Below are 27,184 nucleotides of genomic sequence, written 5' to 3'. Positions count from 1 at the left end.
AGTTTTTCTCTTCTTTTTTTCGGTTGAATTTTGAATTTTATAGAGTCGAAATTGAAGATGAACTATGTTTCAAAATTGAGTTGTCATTTTTTTCGTTTTTTCTCCTCTTTTAAACCGTTCAATTAAGTGTAATATCATTCATTATCAATAATAACAGAGTTAAAGGTAAAATGAGCAAATTGGCTATTTCTGGCAATTTATTGAAGTGTGTATCAAACTGGTAGCCCTTCACATTAATCACTACCCAAGAAGTAGCTCTTGGTTTCAAAAAGGTTGGTGACCCCTGTTGTAAAGTGTTAGAATAGTTATGTATATATTATCACACAACTCTTATGCTTAAGGGCCGTTGCTATAGTTATTATCAATTGTGCTGAAATTTTATTTTTCTTTCTCTGTGCAAAGCTGGCAATCCAAAAGATTGCAAGCCAGTCTCGTATCAGTGTTTGTTTCCAGAATCGGCCTGCTGACTGCCAAGGCCGAACATCGAGTACCGTGACGCAGACAGAGCAGAGACAAGGCGATATCACGACTGTCAACACATTTGCATTTTTGTATAATCATATATAGGGATGTCCGATAATGGCTTTTTGCCGATATCCGATATGACGATATTGTCCAACTCTTTAATTACAGATACCGATATCAACCGATACCGATATCAACCGATATATACAGTCGTGGAATTAACACATTATTATGCCTAATTTGGACAACCAGGTATGGTGAAGATAAGGTCCTTGTAGGAGCCAAATAGAGAGCCATACTTGAATCTATGTTTATATTGTTATTTTTGAGTGATTGATTTGTGTATGTCAGTGTGCACCGTTTGCAGGTGGTGAAAAGTTCCCACGCAGGCCTATAAGGGGCAGGAGTGCGCTGGGCGCGTGATTGACAGTCGGGCACCAGCATACCGTCTTTGACCTCACCTGTCTGTAGACCTCACCTGTCTGTAGACCTCAGCTTTATATAAGCTACCATTTATTTTGTTTCCCAAATATTCTGTTACTTGATGATTGTAAATAAAACAATCTTCAATTGCGCTGCTGGATCAGTTTGAATTAGTGGATGGAAAGCGGGAAAAGGAAGAATACGTGACAAGGAAGGCTGTGTATGGTGTGAGTCAGACAAGATGCCCGCGCCACAAGTGGAACAAACATTTGAAACAAAGGGGTTATAGGAACAATCACTTTCAGTGTTTTATGCCACTTCAAGTTGTCAAAGACGGTATGCTGGTGCCCGACTGTCAATCACGCGCCCAGCGCACTCCTGCCCCTTATAGGCCTGCGTGGGAACTTTTCACCACCTGCAAACGGTGCACACTGACATACACAAATCAATCACTCAAAAATAACAATATAAACATAGATTCAAGTATGGCTCTCTATTTGGCTCCTACACACCGGCCCCTGATTGATCTTTACAGACTCAATCACATTCATTAATTTAATGCAAAAAAAAGGAGCCTATTCCATAATAAACAAACAAAAGGCAAACAAAAGGCAAAGTTGTCAAAGACGTGCTGTGGAAGTACAGCCGACAGGATTGCGCACCAAGCAGGAAGCAAGGCCAAATCGCATGGTGCAGGAACAAAGGACTTCTTTCATTAAGGTTTGTGATAAACCATCAAACTCATTCGTTAAAAGGACTCTATAGTAATATCAAGTGAGTTTTTCTGGACATTATCATGCAAGAAATGTTTATTTTTGGGACCGCGATCACCGCGTAATGATTTTTAAAAGTTACATTACAAACATTTGGTGACGGGCTTGCGCGCGCGCGCCCGACGGCCCGTGAACGGACATTTAATTCCCAAAAAGGATAAAGACTATTTTTGGAACCTTTTATATTCACTTGGAAGTGTAAACATTTTTTGATGTACCAAGTGAAGGATTTTTGTTGATTAAAAGAGGAAAATGTCAACTAATAATTCAGACGAAGGAGGGGAAATGACGACTATTGCGCAGGAGGCTTCTCGTGTGCGCGCCGCCAGAATAGGCAAAATGTCACACATAACAAGGCGAATGAACATTGTGCGCAATTTGATGGTGGATGCAGAGGCTTTAAAAGAAGTGAAAATAAATATGAGCAAGTTTAATGAGTTCTTAATGGAGTTTAAATCTCTGCACAGATCATATTCTGAAGGTTTAGAGCCAGACGAGCGAAGGGCTGATGACCAAACATGGTATCAGCCTAAAATTGCTCTAATAGATGCCTTTGAAGCTGAGGTGTTCCGATGGATATCAGATCTTGAAAACCCCTCAACCCACACCTGTGCTCCTCCACCCGACGACATTGATATATTTAAAGACAGTGATTTAATAACTGGTAATTTTAAGGACAATTTAGAGGAAGCGGACAGCCTATATAGGCATGAACTAACTGGTCACCCAGGCATAGTGTCAAGCAGGGAGGCATCAGTCAAGTCCTACAGTTCAGGACAGTCATCCAATAATTCCTCTTCATCATTGCGGATTAGAGCGGAGGCGGAAAAGGTTGCTTTGACAGCCAGGGCAGCAAGGTTACAGGAAAAGTATAATATTGAAGAACAGGAGTTAATGTGTAGGAAAAAAAGAGAGGCTTTGGAGTTAAAAACAGAAATAGAGGCGGCTAATGCTAAAATTAACTACTTGAGGGAAGTAGAAGGTTTAGAGGTGCATGGTGCAGATCAGAGAGCAGCGGTTACAGGGGTAGCATTTGATCCATCAAGGTGTGGTTCACCTGTGGGAAGCCCAGTGGTTAGGCCCAAGGAAGGAGTTCAGATGCAGTTCCCCACTACTCTGTTCGATGCATCTATACCCCAAGTTCCACCTGCCAGCTTCCAACCTCAGCAGGCCCCAACTCAACCGCAGCAGGTCCCAGTTGTACCTCTGCAGGCCCCTTGTCAGCCTGCCGGTCTCTATCCCCAGCAGGCCCCTGTTCACCAAGCTGTGCCTGCCAGTTTCCAGTTCCAAACTCAACAAGCCACCCCCAGCTCAACACAGAACAATCAGCTGATCAAAATTCTGGAAGCCCAAAATGAACTGACTAAGATTCTTGTGAAACAGCAGCTTCTGTCCACCCTCCCACAAGGAAGTGTTCCCTTCTTTGATGGAAAAATCTTGGAGTACAAGTCATTCATCCATTCCTTTGAACACATGGTCGAAAGTAAAACGGACAATGACAGGGACAGGTTGCAGTTTCTCATCCAGTACACAAAGGGCCATGCTCAAAAGCTAATCAAAAGTTGTGAATATATGTCACCAGACAGAGGCTACCAGAAAGCCAAAAGGTTATTAAAAGAGAACTTTGGTCATGACTTTAAAATTGCCTGTGCTTACCTAGATAAGGTCCAGACCTGGCCTCAAATTAAGGCAGAGGATTCCAAATCCTTGCAGGAGTACGCCATGTTCCTCAGGAGCTGCTGTAATGCCATGGAGGAGACGGAGTACATGGACGAACTGGACACAGTGGCCAATATGAGAAACATTGCGTTTAAGTTGCCCTTCAAACTGAAGGAGAAATGGCGCAACAAAGCTTATGAGCAGCAGGAAGAGCACAACCACAGGGTAAGGGTTTTAGACCTGGTTAGCTTTATAGAAAAGCAAGCTCGTGTGGCAGCCCATCCAGTCTTTGGAGAGCTAAGGGTACAGGAGCAGTCAGCCATAGGAAAGGCTAACGCTAGACCCTCTGTAAATCCACAACACTCAAAGTCAGCTGGTAGTAGTTTTGCCACGAGTATTACTATTAGCCCAATGGAATCCAAGCCAGAGTCTGACTCAGAGCCCATTTGTCTAATTTGTAAAAACAAACACCCGCTAGAGTTGTGTAGATGGTTCATTAAGAAGAAGCACAGAGACAAGCTTAGTTTCCTAAAGAGCCAGGGCATGTGCTTTGCCTGTCTTTTAATAGGGCACATGAGTTCTGTTTGTCCAAGTCGTCAGACATGTAGACTGTGTAAAAAATCTCACCCAAGTGTTTTACATTATGACAGGAAAGACAAGGTATCGAAAGAGGTAGAAAAGCCCTCTAGAGAAGTAAGCAGTGCAGGAGCAGAGCTATGTGGCCATATAGGGGCCGGGGACCAAGAGAGTGTTCTGTCCATTGTCCCAGTCAAAGTTAAGGCAGGGAAGGGCAGCCAGGTCCTCTCAGTTTATGCACTCCTTGACCCTGGATCCTCCGCTAGCTTCTGTTCTGAACAGCTTATGTCCCAGTTGAACGTAAAGGGAGTAAAGACCCATATCCTACTAAGGACCATGAATCAGAAAAGGTCTGTCCCAACTCACATGGTAGCTGGGCTGGAAGTTTCTGCACTGGACAGCAATCATTTCCTACCTCTTCCTGTTGTCTTCACACAGAAAGAAATGCCAGTCACTAAGAGCAGCATCCCCAAACAGGAAGACATAGCCCCATGGCCATATTTAGGCAACATTATACTCCCGAGCATCAGTTCAAAGGTGGAGCTGTTGATAGGCACAAATGCTCCAAGACTGTTAGAGCCATGGGAGGTTATAAATAGCCATGGTGGGGGTCCACATGCAGTGAGAACGCTATTGGGATGGGTGGTTAACGGGCCATTTAGAGGTCAGAAGAGACAGGCAGTGAGTGCAACTGTGAACAGTATTTCAGTTGCAAATCTGGAGGAGCTTTTAATTTCCCAGTATAACCTGGAGTTCAGTGAGGTAATGTCAGAGGAAAAGACTAAGCTGTCAGTAGAAGACAAACAGTTTTTAGAGATAGCCAATGAGGCAGTGCTACAGGACGGACACTACAGCCTGAAATTACCCTTCAGAAAGCCCACGGTCAACCTGCCCAACAACCGCCCAAGTGCCGAACAGTGCCTCCAAAGCCTGAAAAGAAAAATGGAAAGGAACCAGCAACTCAAACAGGAGTGTGTTGCATCTCTCAATGACATTCTGGAAAGCCACTATGCTGAGGAGGTGCCAGAGGATGAGCTTAGCCAGACAAAGGTTTGGTACATACCACACCACAGAGTGTACCACCCCAAAAAGAAGAAACTCAGGGTGGTTTTTGACTGTGCAGCCACCTACAAAGGTGTATCCCTCAAAACAAAGCTGTCTCAATGGAGGTATGTAGGCAGTAAGGACAATCCAGCTGACGATGCCTCCAGAGGGCTGAGTACCAGCAGATTGATGCAGCAAAGGAGATGGATACATGCCCCTGACTTTTTATGGAAAGCCAAAAGGAAAGTTGGCCTGCACAGGGAAGCATTGGGCTCCAAGTCAGTGTTACCGGATGACCCAGAAGTCAGAAAGAACACTACTATCTTCACTACAGTGGTAAACACTGAAACCCCCACAAGCCAGCTGCTTTCCTCCTTTTCAAACTCTAAAAGGCTCCTTAGAGCAGTGGCATGGTATCTGAAGATGAAGAACACTCTAAGCTTGCTTGCTAAAAGGAAAAAGGAACTCCTCTCAGGTCAAACTGCCACCCGTTCACACAGCTACAACGTGAACAAGGAACTCAAAACTTTCAGGTCCACACTTGGTGGACAGCGCCTCACAGTGGAAGATGTCTTGCAGGCCGAAAAGTCAGTGATCATCCATGTCCAAAGACAATCTTTCCCTGTGGAGATGGCAACACTCAAAACGGCTTCATCTAGTGTTCGTAAGAGCAGCAACATCAGCAGGTTAGATCCCATGCTAGATGAAGGCATGTTAAGGGTAGGGGGTAGGTTGCATAGATCTGCAATGCCTGAGGAAGCCAAGCACCCCTGTATCCTCCCCAAAGATGCTCATATCTCAACTCTCATCCTGAGACACATTCACGAACACACTGGACACAGTGGCAGGAACCACATGCTTTCTGAGCTCCGAAAGAAATACTGGGTGGTAAAGGGAAACTCCGCAGCCAGAAAGGTGATTTCAAAGTGTGTTGTGTGTCGACGTGTGAGAGGAAAAACAGGAGAGCAAAAAATGGCAAGTCTACCCCAAGAGAGAATCCTCCCTGACCTCCCTCCCTTTACTAATGTCGGGTTAGACTACTTTGGCCCAATCACAGTTAAAAGAGGGAGAAGCCTAGTCAAGAGGTATGGGGCCCTCTTTACCTGTATGAGCAGTAGAGCGGTGCATTTGGAGGTAGCCTACACACTAGATACTGACTCATGCATCCATGCTATAAGGAGGTTTGTCTGTAGGAGAGGACAAGTTAAGCACATTCGATCCGACAATGGCACTAACCTGGTGGGAGCTCAAGCTGAGCTCAAAAAGGCCCTGAGTTCACTAGATGACAGGAAAATCCAAGGCTCCCTTCTCTCTGAGGGAATTCAGTGGACATTCAATCCACCCGCAGCCTCCCACCACGGTGGAGTCTGGGAGAGGCTCATCAGGTCTGTCAGACAGATACTCAACTCTACTCTCCACCAACACATCATTGATGATGAGGGCCTGCACACCATCTTTTGCGAGGCAGAGGCAATCCTCAACAGTCGTCCCCTCTCCACAGTCTCCCCAGATCCACAGGACTTAGAGCCGCTGACCCCAAACCACATTCTCCTTCTAAAAACTCAACCCATCATCCCCCCTGGCACCTTCGAGAAAAGGGATCTCTACGCCAGGCGCCGCTAGAAACAGGTCCAGTATATGGCTGACCTTTTCTGGCACAGATGGACAAGGGAGTATCTGGCGCTTCTGCAGGAAAGACAGAAATGGACCCAAGTGAGGAACAACCTGCAGCCAGGAGATGTGGTCCTGGTGGTCGACCCCACAGCCCCACGGGGCTCCTGGCCATTGGGCAGAATACTGGAGACTCGGCCAGATGGAGGAGGCCTGGTCCGGTCAGTCAAGCTCCAAACAAAGACTTCAGTCATCGAAAGGCCTATCACCAAGCTGTGCCGCGTCCTGGAGGCTGAGGGCTGACTGGTCAGTCATGGAGACCAGACCACAAGACACGCACAAGGGACGTAATGTATATACTTTATTTTCTCTCAAGGCTTTGCCTTTTGTTTGTTTATTATGGAATAGGCTCCTTTTTTTTGCATTAAATTAATGAATGTGATTGAGTCTGTAAAGATCAATCAGGGGCCGGTGTGTAGGAGCCAAATAGAGAGCCATACTTGAATCTATGTTTATATTGTTATTTTTGAGTGATTGATTTGTGTATGTCAGTGTGCACCGTTTGCAGGTGGTGAAAAGTTCCCACGCAGGCCTATAAGGGGCAGGAGTGCGCTGGGCGCGTGATTGACAGTCGGGCACCAGCATACCGTCTTTGACCTCACCTGTCTGTAGACCTCACCTGTCTGTAGACCTCAGCTTTATATAAGCTACCATTTATTTTGTTTCCCAAATATTCTGTTACTTGATGATTGTAAATAAAACAATCTTCAATTGCGCTGCTGGATCAGTTTGAATTAGTGGATGGAAAGCGGGAAAAGGAAGAATACGTGACAAGGAAGGCTGTGTATGGTGTGAGTCAGACAAGATGCCCGCGCCACAAGTGGAACAAACATTTGAAACAAAGGGGTTATAGGAACAATCACTTTCAGTGTTTTATGCCACTTCAGTACTTTTAAAAAAAAATGAATCAAATAAAATAAGATAAATAAATTAAAAACATTTTCTTGAATAAAAAAGAAAGTAAAACAATATAAAAACAGTTACATAGAAACTAGTAATTAATGAAAATTTGTAAAATTAACTGTTAAAGGTTAGTACTATTAGTGGACCAGCAGCACGCACAATCATGTGTGCTTACGGACTGTATCCCTTGCAGACTGTATTGATATATATTGATATATAATGTAGGAACCAGAATATTAATAACAGAAAGAAACAACCCTTTTGTGGGAATGAGTGTAAATGGGGTGGGTTGGTGCACTAATTGTAAGTGTATCTTGTGTTTTTTATGTGGATTTAATAAAAAAAAACAAAAAAAAAACAAACAAAAAAAAAAACAACGATACTGATAATAAAAAAACCAATACCGATAATTTCCGATATTACATTTTAACGCATTTATCGGCCGATAATATCGGCAGACCGATATTATCGGACATCTCTAATCATATATTGTGTCTAACTGGAGCTGTCGAGATTACCCCCTTCCCTCAGCGACAGCTTCAGTGATGTAACCAGGGACCTCCCAAATAAATAGAGGAAGCACGTGGGCTACACTTTAGAACGTAGTTTGGATCTGTAACTAGAGTACAGCCCAAATAACGTCTCTCCTAAATTGAGCAAAATGTAACTCTGTCTCTGCATGATTCCTTGCTTCTTGTCTGTTTAATAGTGTTTGAACCTGACACAAAACTTTACATTACTTTGCAGGACACCTCAGCTGGGAACATTATATTTTGTCTTTGGCCATTTGTGAGGTTTTCTTTTGCAACATTTAGTCCGGGGGGTCAGTAACCCGCGGCTCTTGAGCCGCATGCGGCTCTTTAGCGCCGCCCTCGTAGCTCCTTGGACCTCTTTTAGAGATGTATGAAAATGGAAAAAGTATATTCAAATATATTGTATTTTCTGTGGGAGAACAAACATGACACAAACCTTCCTAATTGTTAGTAATCCCATTGTTTATGCTGTACATGCTTCACTGATGAGAGTATTTGCCAAGCACCGTTTTGTCCTACTAATTTCAGCGATCCTTGAACTCGCCGTAGTTTGTTTACATGTACAACTTTCTCCGATGCTGCCACAGAAAGACGCGTTTTATGCCACTCCTCCTTAGTCTCATTTTGTCCGCCAAACGTTTTATGCTGTGCGTGAATACACAGAGGTGAGCTTTGTTGATTTGCTGGAGTGCTTATCAGGCATATTTGGTCAATCCATGACTGCAAGCTAATCGATGCTAACATGAATTATGCCTCGTTTGTAGGTATATTTGAGCTCATTTAATTTCCCTTACTTATGTCCTCTGTGTATTTAATTTATATTTGCATGTCTCATGACTAGGGATGTCCGATAATGGCTTTTTGCCGATATCCGATATTCCGATATTGTCCAACTCTTTAATTACTGATACCGATATCAACCGATACCGATATATGCAGTCGTGGAATTAACACATTATTATGCCTAATTTGGACAACCAGGTTTGGTGAAGATAAGGTACTTTTTAAAAAAATTAGTAAAATAAGATAGATAAATTAAAAACATTTTCTTGAATAAAAAAGAAAGTACAACAATATAAAAACAGTTACATAGAAACTAGTAATGAATGAAAATGAGTAAAATTAACTGTTAAAGGTTAGTACTATTAGTGGACCAGCAGCACGCACAATCATGTGTGCTTACGGACTGTATCCCTTGCAGACTGTATTGATATATATTGATATATAATGTAGGAACCAGAATATTAATAACAGAAAGAAACAACCCTTTTGTGTGAATGAGTGTAAATGGGGGAGGGAGGTTTTTTGGGTTGGTGCACTAATTGTAAGTGTATCTTGTGTTTTTTATGTTGATTTAATAAAAAAACAACAACAAAAAAACCAAAAACACGATACCGATAATAAAAAAAACGATACCGATAATTTCCGATATTACATTTTAACGCATATATCGGCCGATAATATTACTCATAACACATTATCTGTATGTAATATTGGCTGCATTTCTGATAGTTGTTTTGTGTGCCATGTTGTTCCAGACCACAGCAAACATTACCCAGCTTGCAAAGATTGTAATAAATCCATTAGAAGAAGACAGCCTGTCGTTTCCTTTAACTTGGACACACATCTACACCTTTGGCCATTAAAAGCCAGTAATTTCCAAAAGTTAGCTCATCCTGTGAGAAGCCTCAATTTTACTAATGTTTTCCAATGTTGTAAAAATGTGTGGAATGAAAATTAAAATACACCATTTCTGTCAACGAAGATTTGTGTTAGCCTTTGATAGTAGGCTAATATAGCTAATATAGACACTTACATCACGTGTTGCCTTCATTATAACACTTATATAAGGCTTGTGATGGGTCAAATGCAGAGAATAATTTCGCCACACCTCATTGGTACTTTAACTTTTAACTTAACTTTAATTTGTTGCAGCTCCAGACAGATTGTTTTTTTGTATGTTTGGTCCAATAACATAGTCTTTCAACATTTTGGGTTGCCGACCCAGGCAACCCAGAGGAAGAAAAAAACATTTCACGCACCCCCCAACTCTTTGTCGTGACTAGAAATAGTATCATTTGTCTATAAAATTGTTTTAAGTACTCCTCTGCATAAAATTGCATCCTTTTTTAACATTAAAGAAAACAAAAAAGGCAAAAAAATATACACCAACTTACAAAGAATAACTTTTATAATATTATTTTTTGGTCGCTAACAGAAAATATTTAAAGGGCTTCATTTTGCCTAAAATGAATAAAACAATTAAATCCTTATTTAAACTATAAAAATGTTTTGATCCACTTGAACCATTTGATGCGGAAAAATAACGTTAAATAAACTCAATAAATACCGTATTTTGCGGGACTATAAGGTGCACTTAAAATACTTTCATTTTCTCAAAAATCGACAGTGCGCCTTATAACCCGGTGCGCCTAATGTATGAGATAATTCTGGTTGTGCTTACCGACCTCGAAGCAATTTTATTTGGTACATGGTGTAATGATGAGTGTGACCAGTAGATGGTAGTCACACATACTGTAAGAGATACATGTAGACTCCAATATGATGTCAGTAAACAACACCAAAACTTTAAATGTTCCATTGAAAATAAAGAACATTGCACACGGCACTCAAAAATCTGTCAGAATGTTTTTGTATGACTTTGAAGCCGCAACGCTTGATGGATTGTCGGCCCATTACGGCTACCGTAGTCAGGGATACAAGTATTACTATGGTGTGTGTGTATAAGGACCGCAAAATGGCATCCATATGATCTGGCGTTTTGTTTCACAATATTATGCAAAAACAACTTTTCTTACCTTCTGGTACCTGCTGATCTGTATTTGATATCTGCATAAGTCCCGAATATTTGCACACATCCGCCACTGTAGTCTGTTCTGATGCCGTAGTCGATAAGCTTCTTCTTTTTCACTATCTTCTTGTTATGGGACATTCATCCTCTGCTCTTTTCTAATATAAAGTAGGGTAAAGTTCTAACTTATATCTCGCTATGGAAACGCTAAAAACTACAGGTGAAGTGGATTTACATCAGGGGTCACCAACCTTTTTGAAAGCAAGAGCTACTTCTTGGGTACTGATTAATGCGAAGGGCTACCAGTTTGATACACACTTAAATAAATTGCCAGAAATAGCCAATTTGCTCAATTTACCTTTAACTCTATGTTATTATTAATAATGAATGATATTTACACTTAATTGAACGGTTTAAAAGAGGAGAAAACACGAAAAAAAATGACAATTAAATTTTGAAACATAGTTTATCTTCAATTTCGACTCTTTAAAATTAAAAATTCAAACGAAAAAAAGAAGAGAAAAACTAGCTAATTCGAATCTTTTTGAAAAAATTAAAAAAAGAATTTATGGAACATCATTAGTAATTTTTCCTGATTAAGAATAATTTTAGAATTTTGATGACATGTTTTAAATAGGTTAAAATCCAATCTGCACTTTGTTAGAATATATAACAAATTGGACCAAGCTATATTTCTAACAAATCATTATTTCTTCTAGATTTTCCAGAACAAAAATTTTAAAAGAAATTCAAAATACTTTGAAATAAGATATAAATTTGATTCTACAGATTTTCTAGATTTGCCAGAATAATTTTTTTGAATTTTAATCATAATAAGTTTGAAGAAATATTTCACAAATATTCTTTGTCGAAAAAACAGAAGCTAAAATGAAGAATTAAATTAAAATGTATTTCTTATTCTTTACAATAAAAAAGATAATTTTACTTGAACATCGATTTAAATTGTCAGGAAAGAAGAGGAAGGAATTTAAAAGGTAAAAAGGTATATGTGTTTAAAAATCCTAAAATAATTTTTAAGGTTGTATTTTGTCTCTAAAATTGTCTTTCTGAAAGTTATAAGAAGCAAAGTAAAAAAAAAAAATGAATTTATTTAAACAAGTGAAGACCAAGTCTTTAAAATATTTTCTTGGATTTTCAAATTCTATTTGAGTTTTGTCTCTCTTAGAATTAAAAATGTAGAGCAAAGCGAGACCAGCTTGCTAGTAAATAAATACAATTTAAAAAATAGAGGCAGCTCACTGGTAAGTGCTGCTATTTGAGCTATTTTTAGAACAGGCCAGCGGGCTACTCATCTGGTCCTTACGGGCTACCTGGTGCCCGCGGGCACTGCGTTGGTGACCCCTGATTTACATAATTCACCCAAGGGACTTTAGTTATTAGAGAGTTCCCGTCGAACGGTTTTTCACGGGGGACACATTTCCGGCGTTGTTGTTGCACTAGCGAGCCACGGATGAGGAGATGCTGCTCCGTTATTGATTGAAGTAAAGTCTGAATGTCATTAAAACAGTTAGCTCCATCTTTTGACACTTCTTCCACTCCCGTCCTTGCACGCTACACCGCTACAACAAAGATGACGGGGAGAAGACGCTGTCGAAGGTGAGCCACGTAAATAAGACCGCCTACGAAACGGTGCATCCTGAAACGACCGTCAGAAAGCGACTTGAAAATGATCTGCAAAACATAATCTATGCAACATTTTGACCAAATAATTGTTACGTAGAACTAGGGATGTATTTATCGAGTTCGAGTCTATTATCGAATCCTCTTATCGAACCGATTCCTTATCGATTCTCTTATCGAGTCCAGATAGGTTGTTGTATATGGAAAAAAACACACAATATTTGGTTTAACAAAAGCTCACTTTTATTATATAAGAAAACAATTTAATCTAATAAATAAATAAATATTGACTGTTACCCACCTAAAAAAATAAAATAAAATAAATAAATATTGACTGTTGTTACCCAAAGTATATTAAGTGGGATTTTTCAGAGAAACAAATATATACAGTAACACAAAAACAACCTGTCTCTGTGATCACTATAGGTGTATAAATAATAATATAGTGTTAAATAAAATCAGTCCCTTGGGCACAAAACTTAAAATAATACAGCTCTCCAAAAAGTGCACTTCTGCTGCTATTTGACATAACTGTTTGTTATGATGCTTTGACATTTTTGCACTTTATTTCTTTATTGAAAGAAAATTCTATGAAGAGAAAAGTTGTTTGCAAATGTGGTTACAATGCTAAAAAATTAAAAGTTAAAGCTAAAAAAAGAAATACACTTTGAGTTAACATTATTTCTTTATAGGGGGAAAGATGTTATGAGCTAGGGAATATAACAACTACACTACCCAGCATGCAACGGGAGTGACGAGCATGCGCGGTAGCCCCGAAAAGTGTTGTTGCATATCGTCACCCGGCAGCTAAGAATGAGCACGCTGTGAAAGTAAACGTCAAGAACTCAGCCAACACGCCTCGTCTGCATTATTTATAATTAGACAGACAACACATCTACAGTGTGATTTTGTTTTGTTTACAAGGAAAGAAAAACAAAAGTTAAAAAAGGGAGATATGTTGTATATATATGTATGTGCTGCGGTTGCTATAAGAAGGTTGCGACAGCTGCCGTAAAGGAGGTGCGTTGCTAGCCTGGTTGCTATGTTTCCGGTTGGTGGTAAAAGTGTTGGTCATGTGTTTGTACCCTGCTCAAATCTCTCAGTAAAGTTATTCATTGGATTATACCTTTTTGTTTTGAACTTTATTACACCTTGGAGCGCTTTTTCCCGTCCATTTTTTCCTGCTTTCGCTATCTGCACCTAATGACTGAGCTACGTGACGCCATTTCTTGTGATGTCCCACGGAGCATTTCTGGTCGGGACGGGATTCGTTCCGAGGGATTCGAATAAAGAACCAACTCTTTTTCTTTACTATAGTGGTCTCGATAACGGGTTCTCAAAAAGGGATTCGAGTCAGAGGACTCGGTTCTTTTCTTATCGAACAACCGGGAAAACCGGTTTCGAGTATCATCCCTACGTAGAACACAAGAAAGTGTTTTAAGTTTAGAAAACAATCGTATTATGACCCCCGGTGCGCCTTTTGTATGAAAAAAGACCTGAATAGACCCGCTCATCGGCAGTGCGCCTTATAATCTGGTGCACCCAATGGTCCAGAAAATACGGTAATTGATCAGTAACATTACCTTAGAGCACAATATATTAAACACTTTAACCTACAAAACAAAAATATATAAAACAATTTGTGATTTTTTTTTTTTATGAGTAAAAATGGGGAAGTCAGGATTAGTGGCTACAATGAGCACGTTTTGTAGTGCAGAGCTTTTCGAAGCGGGGTTTGAAGCATCACACTGTATGATACTGATAAAGCATGTTACCCGCATCCCTCAGGGTGGCCCGCCCCACTATTTGAGAAGGACTGAGTTAAGAGAAGAGTGTTTAAAGTTGTTGTTTGATTGATTGATTGAGACTTTTATTAGTAGATTGCACAGTACAGTACATATTCCGTGCAATTGACCACTAAATGGCAACACCCGAATAAGTTTTTCAACTTGTTTACGTCGGGGTCCACGTTAATCAATTCATGGTAGTGTTGAAATGCTAATTAAATGTTGCAAGCATAGTAATAAAGATTTTCTAAAAGCAAAAGTTTGACCCCGTATTTCCTCTGGGGAAAAGTGATCGAGTTTCTTCGTGTTCCTCTTGAAGGCAAAAAATAATATTGGAATGTGTACCTAATGACATTTGCACACTTGCGCTGGTGGAAATAGTGCAGCATGTGCAGTATTTACACAAATAGCACTCACTGTGTCTCAGACATCTTGTCAAGCAGGTTCTCGGCGACAGACTTCTCCTTCATCTCCATGGGGATGCGGTCTGTGGAATGATGGTTCTCCACATCGATTAGCTCGGCCTCGTTGGGCGTCATTCCCATCATCCTCTTCTGCCTGTGCAGGACCGACGGTTGGAGGACAGTAAAAGCAGAGCATGGTAGTTTCTCAGGGAAAGAAGGACGGATTCCCCACCTGAAGTCTTCAAGCTGTTTGGCCACTTCGACGGCCTGCATGAACTGGACCTCGTAGGCAAAACGTTTTTGGACGTCATCGGACAGCATATCCGGGCGGGTCCGGTCTACGGAGGAGAAGAGTATGTCATGTCGTGTCACAAACACTAATCCAATCCAATCCACTTTATTTATACAGCACATTTAAAGGCCTACTGAAAGCCACTACTAGCGACCACGCAGTCTGATAGTTTATATATCAATGATGAAATCTTAACATTGCAACACATGCCAATACGGCCGGGTTAACTTATAAAGTGACATTTTAAATTTCCTGCGAAACTTCCGGTTGAAAACGTCTATGTATGATGACGTATGCGCGTGACGTCAATCGTTGAAACGGAAGTATTGGGACACCATTGTATCCAACACAAAAAGCTCTGTTTTCATCTCAAAATTCCACAGTATTCTGGACATCTGTGTTGGTGAATCTTTTGCAATTTGTTTAATGAACAATGAAGACTGCGAAGAAGAAAGCTGTAGGTGGGATCGGTGTATTAGCGGCTGGCTGCAGCAACACAACCAGGAGGACTTTGACTTGGATAGCAGACGCGCTATCCAACGCTAGCTGCCGACCGCATCGATGATCGGGTGAAGTCCTTCGTCGCTCCGTCGATCGCTGGAACGCAGGTGAGCACGGGTGTTGATGAGCAGATGAGGGCTGGCTGTCGTAGGTGGATAGCTAATGTTTATAGCATAGCTCTGTGAGGTCCCGTAGCTAAGTTAGCTTCAATGGTGTCGTTAGTACCGTGTAGTTACATGTCAATGGTTTAATATTATTGTTGATTTTCTGTCTATCCTTCCAGTCAGGGGTTTATTTCTTTTGTTTCTATCAGCAGTTAAGCCCGATGCTATCACGTTAGCTCCGTAGCTAAAGTGCTTCGCCGATGTATTGTCGTGGAGATAAAAGTCACTGTGAATGTCCATTCCGCGTTCTCGACTCTCATTTTCAAGAGGATATAGTATCCGAGGTGGTTTAAAATACAAATCCGTGATCCACAATAAAAAAAGGAGAAAGTGTGGAATCCAATGAGCCAGCTTGTACCTAAGTTACGGTCAGAGCGAACAAAGATACGTCCTGCACTGCACTCTAGTCCTTCACTGTCACGTTCCTCATCCATGAATCTTTCATCCTGGCTCAAATTAATGGGGTAATCGTCGCTTTCTCGGTCCGAATCGCTCTCGCTGCTGGTGTAAACAATGGGGAAATGTGAGGAGCCTTTCAACCTGTGACGTCACGCTACTTCCGGTACAGGCAAGGCTTTTTTTTATCAGCGACCAAAAGTTGCGAACTTTATCGTCGATGTTCTCTACTAAATCCTTTCAGCAAAAATATGGCAATATCGCGAAATGATCAAGTATGACACATAGAATGGATCTGCTATCCCCGTTTAAATAAAAAAAAAAATCATTTCAGTAGGCCTTTAAACAACAAAATGTTCCCAAAGTGCTGCACAACAATATTAAAAACAATATTCAAATATTATCCTTAGCTCCACCAATGACTGAATAAAAACAACAAATAAATACATATAAAACCAATATAAAATAAATATGATTAAAAACGATTTTAAAGGCCTACTGAAATGAATTTTTTTAATTTAAACGGGGATTGCAGATCTATTCTATGTGTCATACTTGATCATTTCGCGATATTGCCATATTTTTGCTGAAAGGATTTAGTAGAGAACAACGACGATAAAGATTGCAACTTTTGTATCTGATAAAAAAAAGGCTTGCCCCTACCGAAGTAGCGTGACGTAGTCAGTTGAACATATACGCAAAGTTCCCTATTGTTTACAGTGATGGCCGCATGAAGTGAGAGAGATTCGGACCGAGAAAGCGACAATTTCCCCATTAATTTGAGCGAGGATGAAAGATTTGTGGATGAGGAAAGTGTAAGTGAAGGACTAGTGGGGAGTGGAAGCTATTCAGATAGGGAAGATGCTGTGAGAGCGGGGGTGACCTGATATTCAGCTGGGAATGACTACAACAGTAAATAAACACAAGACATATATATACTCTAATAGCCACAACACAACCAGGCTTATATTTAATATGCCACAAATTAATCCTGCATAAAAACACCTGCGTGTTTGTTATGCTAGCTCCTAGCTCCTATGCTAGCTCCTAGCTCCATAGAACACGCCAATACAATTCAAACACCTGATCAACACACACAATCACTCAGCCCAAAAGACCGTTCACCTAACCCAAGGTTCATAAAGCTTATATATTTTAAAAAAGTTACGTACATACGCAAAAAAAAGTTGCGCACATACGGTCAAGCGATCAAATGTTTAGAAGCCAAAGCTGCATACTCACAGTAGCACGTCTGCGTCTTTGTCATCCAAATCAAAGTAATCCTGGTAAGAGTCTGTGTTGTCCCAGTTCTCTACAGGCGTCTGTGTATCGAAGTCAAAAGTCCTCCTGGTTAGAGTCTCTGTTATCCGAGTTCTTCCATCTTGACAAAGAAGCGCCGGCTCTGTACTGTTGTGGCTGACTACGTTCGAAAAATACGTCCATTTCGCACCGACAACTTTCTTCTTTGCTTGCTCAGCTTCCTTCTCCATAATGCAATGAACATGATTGCAACAGATTCACGAACACAGATGTCCAGAATACTGTGGAATTATGAAATGAAAACAGAGCTTTTTCGTATTGGCTTCAAGTGGAAGGCATACCCGTGTTCCCCGGTCTACGTCACGCGCATACGTCATCCTCAGAGGCGTTTCGAACCGGAAGTTTAGCGGCAAATTTAAAATGTCATTTTATAAGTTAACCCCGGCCGTATTGGCATGTGTTATAATGTTAAGATTTCATCATTGATATATAAACTATCAGACTGCGTGGTCGGTAGTAGTGGGTTTCAGTAGGCCTTTAAAGGGTAAAACCAATTAAAACAGTAAATAGAAATCAAAATTTAAAAAACACAGAGGACAACAGAGGACCACACAACTCACGTAGTGTTAAAAGCCAGAGAATAAAAGTGGGTCTTAAGACGAGACTTAAAACACTCCACTGTGGAGCAGTTTGAACATGGAGGGGCAGAGTGTTCCAGAGCTTAGGGCCGACCACAGAGAAGTCCCTGTCTCCCCTGGTTTTATGTCTGGTCTTGGGCACCACGAGCTGGAGCTGGCTCTCGGACCTCGGAGTGCGCGCAGGATTGTAAATTTGGATGAGGTCCGAGATATACTGAGGTGCCAGTCCATGTAAAGCTTTAAAAACAAACAGCAAGGATTTAAAATCAATTCTAAAATGAACAGGGAGCCAGTGCAAAACTCTGAAGAATTGGGGTTATATGCTGGCGTTTCCTGGCCCCTGTTAAAAGTCGTGCTGCCGCGTTCTGGACTAACTGCAACCGGGAGAGAGCTTTTTGGCCAATGCCAGCATCCCACCCCCACCAAGGACTGTTCTCACTGCTGGACTCTAGAAAGAGGTTCCGCAGCCTCCGAAGCAGAACCTCAAGGTTCTGTAACAGCTTCTTCCCTCAGGCCGTAAGACTCTTGAACGCATCATAATAATCCCCTCAACTCCCCCCAAAATGGATTAACTCGCTGGAATAAAAAAAGACAATATAACATACATCCATAACGTGGACGCATGTGAAAGAGTGCAATAAATGATAAATAATGATAAATGGGTTATACTTGTATAGCGCTTTTCTACCTTCAAGGTACTCAAAGCGCTTTGACAGTATTTCCACATTTACCCATTCACACACACATTCACACACTGATGGCGGGAGCTGCCATGCAAGGCGCTAACCAGCAGCCATCAGAGGCAAAGGGTGAAGTGTCTTGCCCAAGGACACAACGGACGTGACTAGGAAGGTAGAAGGTGGGAATTGAACCCCAGTAACCAGCAACCCCTCCGATTGCTGGCACAGCCACTCTACCAATTTCGCCACATATTTATCTGTACAGTAACCTATTTATTTATTCATATATGCACCTTATGAGCTTATGTAACGAAATTTCGTTCTGATCTGTACTGTAAAGTTCAAATTTGAATGACAATAAAAAGGAAGTCTAAGTCTATAAAGTGCATTGCAGTAGTCCAGGAGACTTGAAAGGCAGTGTTTTTACAGCAGCGTTTTTCAAATACCGCGATACAGTCTGGTGTGCCGTGGGAGATTATCTAATTTCACCTATTTGGGTTCAAAATATTTTTTGCAAACCAGTAATTATAGTCTGAAAATGATGTGTTGTTGTTGAAAGTCGGTGCTGTCTAGAGCTTGGCAGAGCAACCGTGTAATACTCTTCCTAATCAGTAGGTGGCAGCAGGTAGCTAATTGCTTTGTAGATGTCGGAAACCAGCAGGAGGCAGTGTGCAGGTAAAAAATGTGTTAAATGCTTAAACCAAAAATAAACAAAAGGTGAGTGCCCCTAAGACAGGGGTCGGCAACCCGCGGCTCCGGAGCCGCATGCGGCTCTTTGACCACTCTGATGCGGCTCAGCTGCATACTTACCGACCCCCCCGATTTACCCAGGAGACTTATGGATCTCAGTGCCTCTCCTAGATAACTCCCAGGGAAAATATAATCCTATTTTCACTCTAATTACTAAATTAAGGGAGTGCCCTGATTGCACTGTAGTAATTGTTCTCTATAGCATTTACAAACAGCGTGCCAGCCCGGCCACATGTTGTATGTAGCTTTTACTTGCACACATAGGAGACAGCAAAGCATACTTAGTCATCAGCCACACAGCTTACACTGACGGTAGCCGTATCAAACAACTTTAACACTGTTACGTTACAAATATGCGCCACACTGTGAACCCACACCAAAAAAGAATGAAAAACACATTTCTGGAGAACATCCCACCGTAACACAACATAAACACAACACAACCAATACCCAGAATCCCATGCAGCCCCTAACTCTTCCGGTCTAGATTATACACCCCCGCTACCACCAAATCCCCCCACACATCAACCCCCCCCCCCCTTCCGTGCGTTGGTTGAGCGGAAAGAGTTAGGGCTGCATGGGATTCTGGGTATTGGTTGTGTTGTGTTTATGTTGTGTTACAGTGCAGATGTTCTCCAGAAATGTGTTTGTCATTCTTTTTTGGTGTGGGTTCAAAGTGTGGCGCATATTTGTAACATAACAGTGTTAAAGTTGTTTTATACGGCTATACCGTCAGTGTAAGCTGTGTGGCTGCTGACCTAGTACGCCTTGTTGTCTCTTACGTGAGCAAGCTGAAACTGCATTCTATGTGGTCGAGCAGGTACACTGTTTGGGCAGGCTGTAGAGGGCGTCAAAAGCAGTGCCATCACGCCCTGATATTCGGGAGTCTCCCGGAAAAAATGAGGGGATTGGCAAGTATGACGCGATCAAGCGCCATTCATTCAAAACTCGCGGGCCGCATTAACAAATTTCCACATTAAAGTGCGTGCCGGTGCGTGTGTCTGAGACCCCTGGTTAACATAGCACAAAGCATTTAAGCTTTGTATGCGGTGTTTTTCATTTAAAATTTAATTATTTTTTTTTGTGGCTCCCATTATTTTCTTAATTTGTGAAACTTGCCAAAATGGCTCTTTGAGTGGTAAAGGTTGCCGACCCCTGCCCTAAGAAAAGGCATTGAAGCTTAGGGAAGGCTATGCGGAACAAAACTTCTTCTTTCTTCTTTCTTTAGTTTATTTCGAACATGAACACACTTACATCTTAATACGTCACACAATTTCATATCATTTCATTTTACATCATGCCCGAAAAGGAGTAGGAAGAAGCAAAGCTTATTTAATCCTACCCCTTTCAAACTAAAACTGAACTGGCTACAAAGTAAACAAAAACAGAATGCTGGACGACAGCAAAGACTTACTGTGGAGCAAAGACAATGTACATCCGAACATGACATGACAATCAACAATGTCCCCACAAAGAAGGATAAAAACAATTAAAATATTCTCGATTGCTAAAACAAAGTAGATGCGGGAAATATCGCTCAAAGGAAGACATGAAACTGCTACAGGAAAACACCAAAAAAAGAGAAAAAGCCACCAAAATAGGAGCGCAAGACAAGAACTAAAACACTACACACAGGAAAACAGCATTAAAGGCAAAATAAGTCACGGCGTGATGTGACAGGTGGTGACAGTACACCTACTTTGAGACAAGAGCTATAGTGATGCATGGTTGGTTATGTTTTAAAGTCATATCCAACAATTGTGACGACTCTTTACTGTCAACTGAGTTTCGTTTTTTAATGATTTCTGCTGGTGGTGTGCCTCCGCATTTTTTTCAATGAAAGAAACGTGCCTTGGTTAAAAAAAAGGTTGAAAAACACTGCACTACACCGTGTTTATAATAATAGTGATAATGACATGGATAATTACTTACCCAGTTCAGTGGCTATGGGAGGTGGCACTGCAACTCGGAGGATCTGTAAGAAAAATACATGATATATATTTAAGATCCCAACTTAGTGCAGTAATAGCTTATCACCACAAGGGGTCATGTCAACATTAAAAATGTTCTTCTATTTGAAGTCAGAGTTGTCTGTAGGTTGTAGGTTGACAAGGAAAGAATGGAGCTTAAAAAAGAACCAACAACAAGAGGTTTTTTTTTTTACCACAATCTAAACAGGAAAGGAAGGGGTTGGACAGCTGACACATGACCATGCAAGCACACTATAAAGCTCAGAAAAGTATACCTGCACTAGTTAATACCATTGCTTAAGCAGACATATTTCACTAAGCAGGCGTGTCAAACTGGTTTTCATTGAGGGCCATATCGAAGTTATTGTTGCCCTCAGAGGGCCTCTTGTAACAGTGAATAATGTATGAATTTGCCTCTGGATTTCATTATTAATTATATAAATTGTTTTATTGTTTTAAGTAGACTGTCGATTTTACAGTAAAAACTCCTCCCACCTCCAAAGACATGCACCTGGGGATAGGTTGATTGGCAATACTAAATTGGCTCTAGTGCAGGGGTCACCAACCTTTTTGAAACCAAGACCTACTTCTTGGGTAGTGATTAATGCGAAGGGCTACCAGTTTGATACACACTTAAATAAATTGCTAGAAATAGCCAATTTGCTCAATTTACCTTTAACTCTATGTTATTATTAATAATTAATGATATTTACACTTAATTGAACGGTTTAAAAGAGGAGAAAACACGAAAAAAATTACAATTCAATTTTGAAAAAGTTTATCTTCAATTTCGACTCTTTAAAAGTCAAAATTCAACCGAAAAAAAGAAGAGAAAAACTTAAAAAAAGAATTTATGGAACATCATTAGTAATTTTTCCTGATTAAGATTAATTTTAGAATTTTGATGACATGTTTTAAATAGGTTAAAATCCAATCTACACTTTGGTAGAATATATAACAAATTGGACCAAGCTATATTTCTAACAAAGACAAATCATTATTTCTTCTAGATTTTCCAGAACAAAAATTTTAAAAGAAATTCAAAAGACTTTGAAATAAGATTTAAATTTGATTCTACAGATTTTCTACATTTGCCAGAATAATTTTTTTGAATTTAATCATAAGTTTGAAGAAATATTTCACAAATATTCTTCGTCGAAAAAACAGAAGCTAAAATGAAGAATGACATGAAAATGTATTTATTATTCTTTACAATAAAAAAAATACATTTACTTGAACTTTGATCTAAATTGTCAGGAAAGAAGAGGAAGGAATTTAAAAGGTAAAATGTGTTTAAAAATCCTAAAATCATTTTTAAGGTTGTATTTTTTCTCTAAAATTGTCTTTTTGAAAGTTATAAGAAGCAAAGTAAAAAAAATAATGAATTTATTTAAACAAATGAAGACCAAGTCTTTAAAATATTTTCTTGGATTTTCAAATTCTATTTGAGTTTTGTCTCTCTTAGAATTAAAAATGTCGGGCAAAGCGAGACCAGCTCGCTAGTAAATAAATACAATTAAAAAAATAGAGGCAGCTCACTGGTAAGTGCTGCTATTTAAGCTATTTTTAGAACAGGCCGGCGGGCTACTCATCTGGTCCTTACGGGCTACCTGGTGCCCGCGGGCACCGCGTTGGTGACCCCTGCTCTAGTGTGTGAATGTGAGTGTGAATGTTGTCTGTCTATCTGTGTTGGCCCTGTAATGAGGTGGCGACTTGTCCAGGGTGTACCCCACCTTCCGCCCGAATGCAGCTGAGATAGGCTCCAGCACCCCCCGCGACCCCAAAAGGGACAAGCGGTAGAAAATGGATGGATGGAACTTTACACTTACAAAATTTTCCCCAAAAAATATAGCGTTTTTTTTGTGTTTTTTTTGTTCTTTTACATTATTCTACGGCAAATGGAAAAACAGTACCACTGTTTTGTTTTTTGTTTTGGGGGCGGGAGGGGGGGGGGGGGGGGGGGGGACTTTAACTTTTTTTGTGTTAAATTTACACAAGTTTTTTTATAAAATTCTGGCAACTTAGCTGCCAGTTTTTCTACCGTAAAAACAAATGTATCGTTTGTCCATTTACAGTAATACACCGTTAAAAACAAGATTTTACAGTAAAAAATATGGCAGCAGTCAACAGAATTTTAATGCAAAAAATAGTAGTTTTTTTTTTCCAATTTACCGGTACAGTAATATGCTGTAAAAAACACCGTAGAATGTATTGCCATTTTTATTAATTTGATGGGTAGTTTGCTGTAAAATCATAAGTTAAGCAGATATTTAAGTGTTTATTTTTATTTAGACAAAAAATGTCTGGAAAGTATCATAACATACTGTGATATTTGTTGCAATATTGGATACTATTAAAGTTTAAAAGGTATGCAATTTCAAGCAGTACATATATTTTATTTCTGTCAAAATGAAAAAAATCAATTACATTTAGTGAGAAAACATTAAGTACTTTATTAACACATATTTTTTCCAGGTGTTTGAGGGCCAGATAAAATGATGTCATGGGCCAGATCTGGCCCCCGGGCTTTGAGTTTGACACCGGTGCATTAGAAAGTGTGAGGTAGTTAGCTGGCAGGATTACACTAAAACTACACAGATAATTTCATTCAAACTCTATAGATTAATTGAAGAAGCCGTTGAGCTGTGGTGAGGATCTGGATAAAGGCACAGATTGCACCTATAGCAATTTATTGCCACTTCTATAACTTTTCCCCTGCAGCAAACTTTGGTGCTGGAGCAGATTAGAGTCGAGGCTGAACTGGTGTTGGCCACGAAATGGCTTTTACACCCGTTTAATTTTCCATTGCACTTTTTGTCACAATGGTTGCGCCTTTGATCGGAAAATATTAGGAAATTAGCGCAAAAACTTCGACCAATTCTTTAACAAAAATGATGGACACAAATATGGAGAAGTTGCTTCAGCTGGCTATGCGGTAAAATTTAGTTTCTCTGGAGGTCGGCCCAGCATTGCGCTATTGCATACTTGCCAACCTTGAGACCTCCGATACCGGGAGGTGGGGGGTGGAGGGCGTGGTTAAGAGGGGAATATATTTAAGCTAGAATTCACCAACTCAAGTATTTCATATATATATATATATATATATATATATATATATATATATATATATATATATATATATATATATATATGTATGAAATACTTGAGTTTCAGTGAATTTTAGCTATATATACCGTAATTTCCGGACTATAAGCCGCACCTGACTATAAGCTGCACCAGCTAAATTTAGGGGAAAATACAGATTGCTCCATATATAAGCCGCACCCGACTATAAGCCGCAGGGTTTTGATGTGTAATTAGCGTAGTATATAAGGGTTCCTGCTACCACGGAGGGGATTGTCGGGACAGAGATGACTGTTTGGGAACGCAAAGCGTCCCATTTATTAACTATAAATCTTTCAATCATTCAATCAAACTTTCACATCTTTGACATGGCGAACAGCATTCGTGCAGAGTACAAATAATACAACGGTGCAAAGTAATACAAAGTGCTCGCCTGTACGTTATCAAAATAACCAGCCTACCGGTATATGAAAAGTCAGTCTTTAATCATTGTGTCATCGTTTTCCTCCTGCGTACTAAAACCACCGAAATCCTCTTCGTCGGTGTCGGAGAAGAACAGGCCGTATATAAGCCGCACCCTTGTATAAGCCGCAGGGACCAGAACGAAGGGAAAAAGTAGCGGCTTATAGTCCGGAAATTACGGTATATAAAATAATATATTTATTTTATTATACATATAAATAAAAGAAATACTTGAATTTCAGTGTTCTGGAGGCTATCCAGTAGATGGCAGTATTGTCTTGTTTAAGAGTGTCACAACATTGCTGTTTACGGCAGACGAACTGCTTTACGGTAGACTAAGCGTGACTGCTGTTGTTGTGTGTTGTTACCGCGCTGGGAGGACGTTAATGAAACTGCCTAACAATAAACCCACATAAGAAACCAAGAACTCGCCCTCGATCATTCTACAGTTATAACGTCATTGGGCAGGCACGCTGTTAATATTGTGGGAAAGCGGACGTGAAAACAGACTGTCGCCGCTGTCCCCACTCAGAAAATTTCTGCCGGGAGGTTATCGTGAGAGGCGCTGAATACCGGGAGTCAAGTATGCGCTATTGACTAATGGTCACTAATGGTGTTGTCAAGCTATTACAATAGTACTTTTATTCTACTGTAGTCTTTTGTCTGATGATGAGCATGATTGTGAAGCAGCCAGTATTAGAGCAACATTGACAGAGTATTTCACTCATTGCCATTCAATTTTGTTTTGATTTCGTTTTTGTAATGGTAGTGGGCTGTTGTTAATACATGTACTGTGATAAATACTCATTTTACATTTCAAAGAGGAATTTAGGGCACACTAGACACAATATTAACCAAAAATATTGTACACAACCAGTGAAGTTGGCACGTTGTGTAAATCGTAAATAAAAAAAGAATACAATGATTTGCAAATCCTTTTCAACCTATATTCAATTGAATAGACTGCAAAGACAAGATACTTAACGTTCGAACTGGAAAACTTTGTTACTTTTTGCAAATATTATCAATCAATCAATCAATCAATCAATGTTTATTTATATAGCCCTAAATCACAAGTGTCTCAAAAGGCTTAGCTCATTTAGAATTGAATGCCTGCAACATGTTTCAAAAAAGCTGGCACAAATGCCAAAAAAAGACTGAAAAAGTCGAGGAATGCTCATCAAACACTTATTTGGAACATCCCACAGGTGAACAGGCTAATTGGGAACAGGTGGGTGCCATGATTGGGTATAAAAGCAGCTTCCATGAAATGCTCAGTCATTCACAAACAAGGATGGGGCGAGGGTCACCACTTTGTGAACAAATGCGTGGGCAAATTGTGCAACAGTTTAAGAACAACATTTCTCAATGAGCTGTTGCAAGGAATTTAGGGATTTCACCATCTACGGTCCGTAATAGCATCAAAAGGTTCAGAGAATCTGGAGAAATCACTGCACGTAAGCGGCAATGCCCGTTACCTTCGATCCCTCAGGCGGTACTGTGTCAAAAAGCGACATCAGTGTGTAAAGGATATCACCACATGGGCTCAGGAACACTTCAGAGAACCACGGTCAGTAACTACAGTTGGTCGCTACATCTGTAAGTGCAAGTTAAAACTCTACTATGCAAAGCGAAAGCCATTTATCAACAACACCCAGAATTCCACCTGAGAAGCTTGAAAAATTGGTCTCCTCAGTTCCCAAACGTTTACAGAGTGTTGTTAAAAGGAAAGGCTATGTAACACAGTGGTAAAAATGCCCCTGAGCCAACTTTTTTGCAATGTGTTGCTGCCATTAAATTCGAAGTAAAATGATGATTTGCAAAAAAAAAAAAAGACGTTTCTCAGTTCGAACATTAAATATATTGTCTTTGCAGTCTATTCAATTGAATATGCTGTAAGTTGAAAAGGATTTGCAAATCATTGTATTCTGTTTTATTTACAAGTTACACAATGTGCCATCTTCACTGCTTTTGGGTTTTGTATATGTGAAACAATTACAATATTACTAGGGATGTCCGATAATGGCTTTTTGCCGATATCCGATATTCCGATATTGTCCAACTCTTTAATTACTGATACCGATATCAACCGATACCGATATCAACCGATATATGCAGTCGTGGAATTAACACATTATTATGTCTAATTTGGACAACCAGGTATGGTGTAGATAAGGTACTTTTAAAAAAAAATAAATAAATAAAATAAGATAAATAAATTAAAAACATTTTCTTGAATAAAAAAGAAAGTAAAACAATATAAAAACAGTTACATAGAAACTAGTAATGAATGAAA

The 27,184-nt window shown here is 40.0% G+C and overlaps 1 protein-coding gene across 5 annotated transcripts in view; it reads right to left on the bottom strand.

Annotated features, from left to right (window-relative positions):
• arhgef1b (Rho guanine nucleotide exchange factor (GEF) 1b) overlaps positions 1-27,184 on the bottom strand; it is a 163,859-nt gene that overhangs the window by 65,882 nt on the left and 70,793 nt on the right. For all 5 annotated transcript variants that reach the window (XR_009827820.1, XM_062063919.1, XM_062063922.1 and 2 more), the window contains exons 5-7: positions 21,305-21,347; positions 14,924-15,029; positions 14,705-14,845 (exon numbers count right to left, since the gene is read on the bottom strand). Coding sequence is in view for 4 of the 5 variants with exons in the window: in XM_062063919.1 (XP_061919903.1) it covers positions 14,705-14,845; positions 14,924-15,029; positions 21,305-21,347 (290 nt within the window). In the remaining variant the exon portion in view is untranslated. The remainder of the gene's footprint in view (positions 1-14,704; positions 14,846-14,923; positions 15,030-21,304; positions 21,348-27,184) is intronic.

The sequence above is a fragment of the Entelurus aequoreus genome, linkage group LG11 (genome assembly GCF_033978785.1).
Source record: "Entelurus aequoreus isolate RoL-2023_Sb linkage group LG11, RoL_Eaeq_v1.1, whole genome shotgun sequence".
NCBI classification, from domain to species: domain Eukaryota; kingdom Metazoa; phylum Chordata; class Actinopteri; order Syngnathiformes; family Syngnathidae; genus Entelurus; species Entelurus aequoreus.
This window is presented reverse-complemented; position numbering and strand designations above follow the sequence as displayed.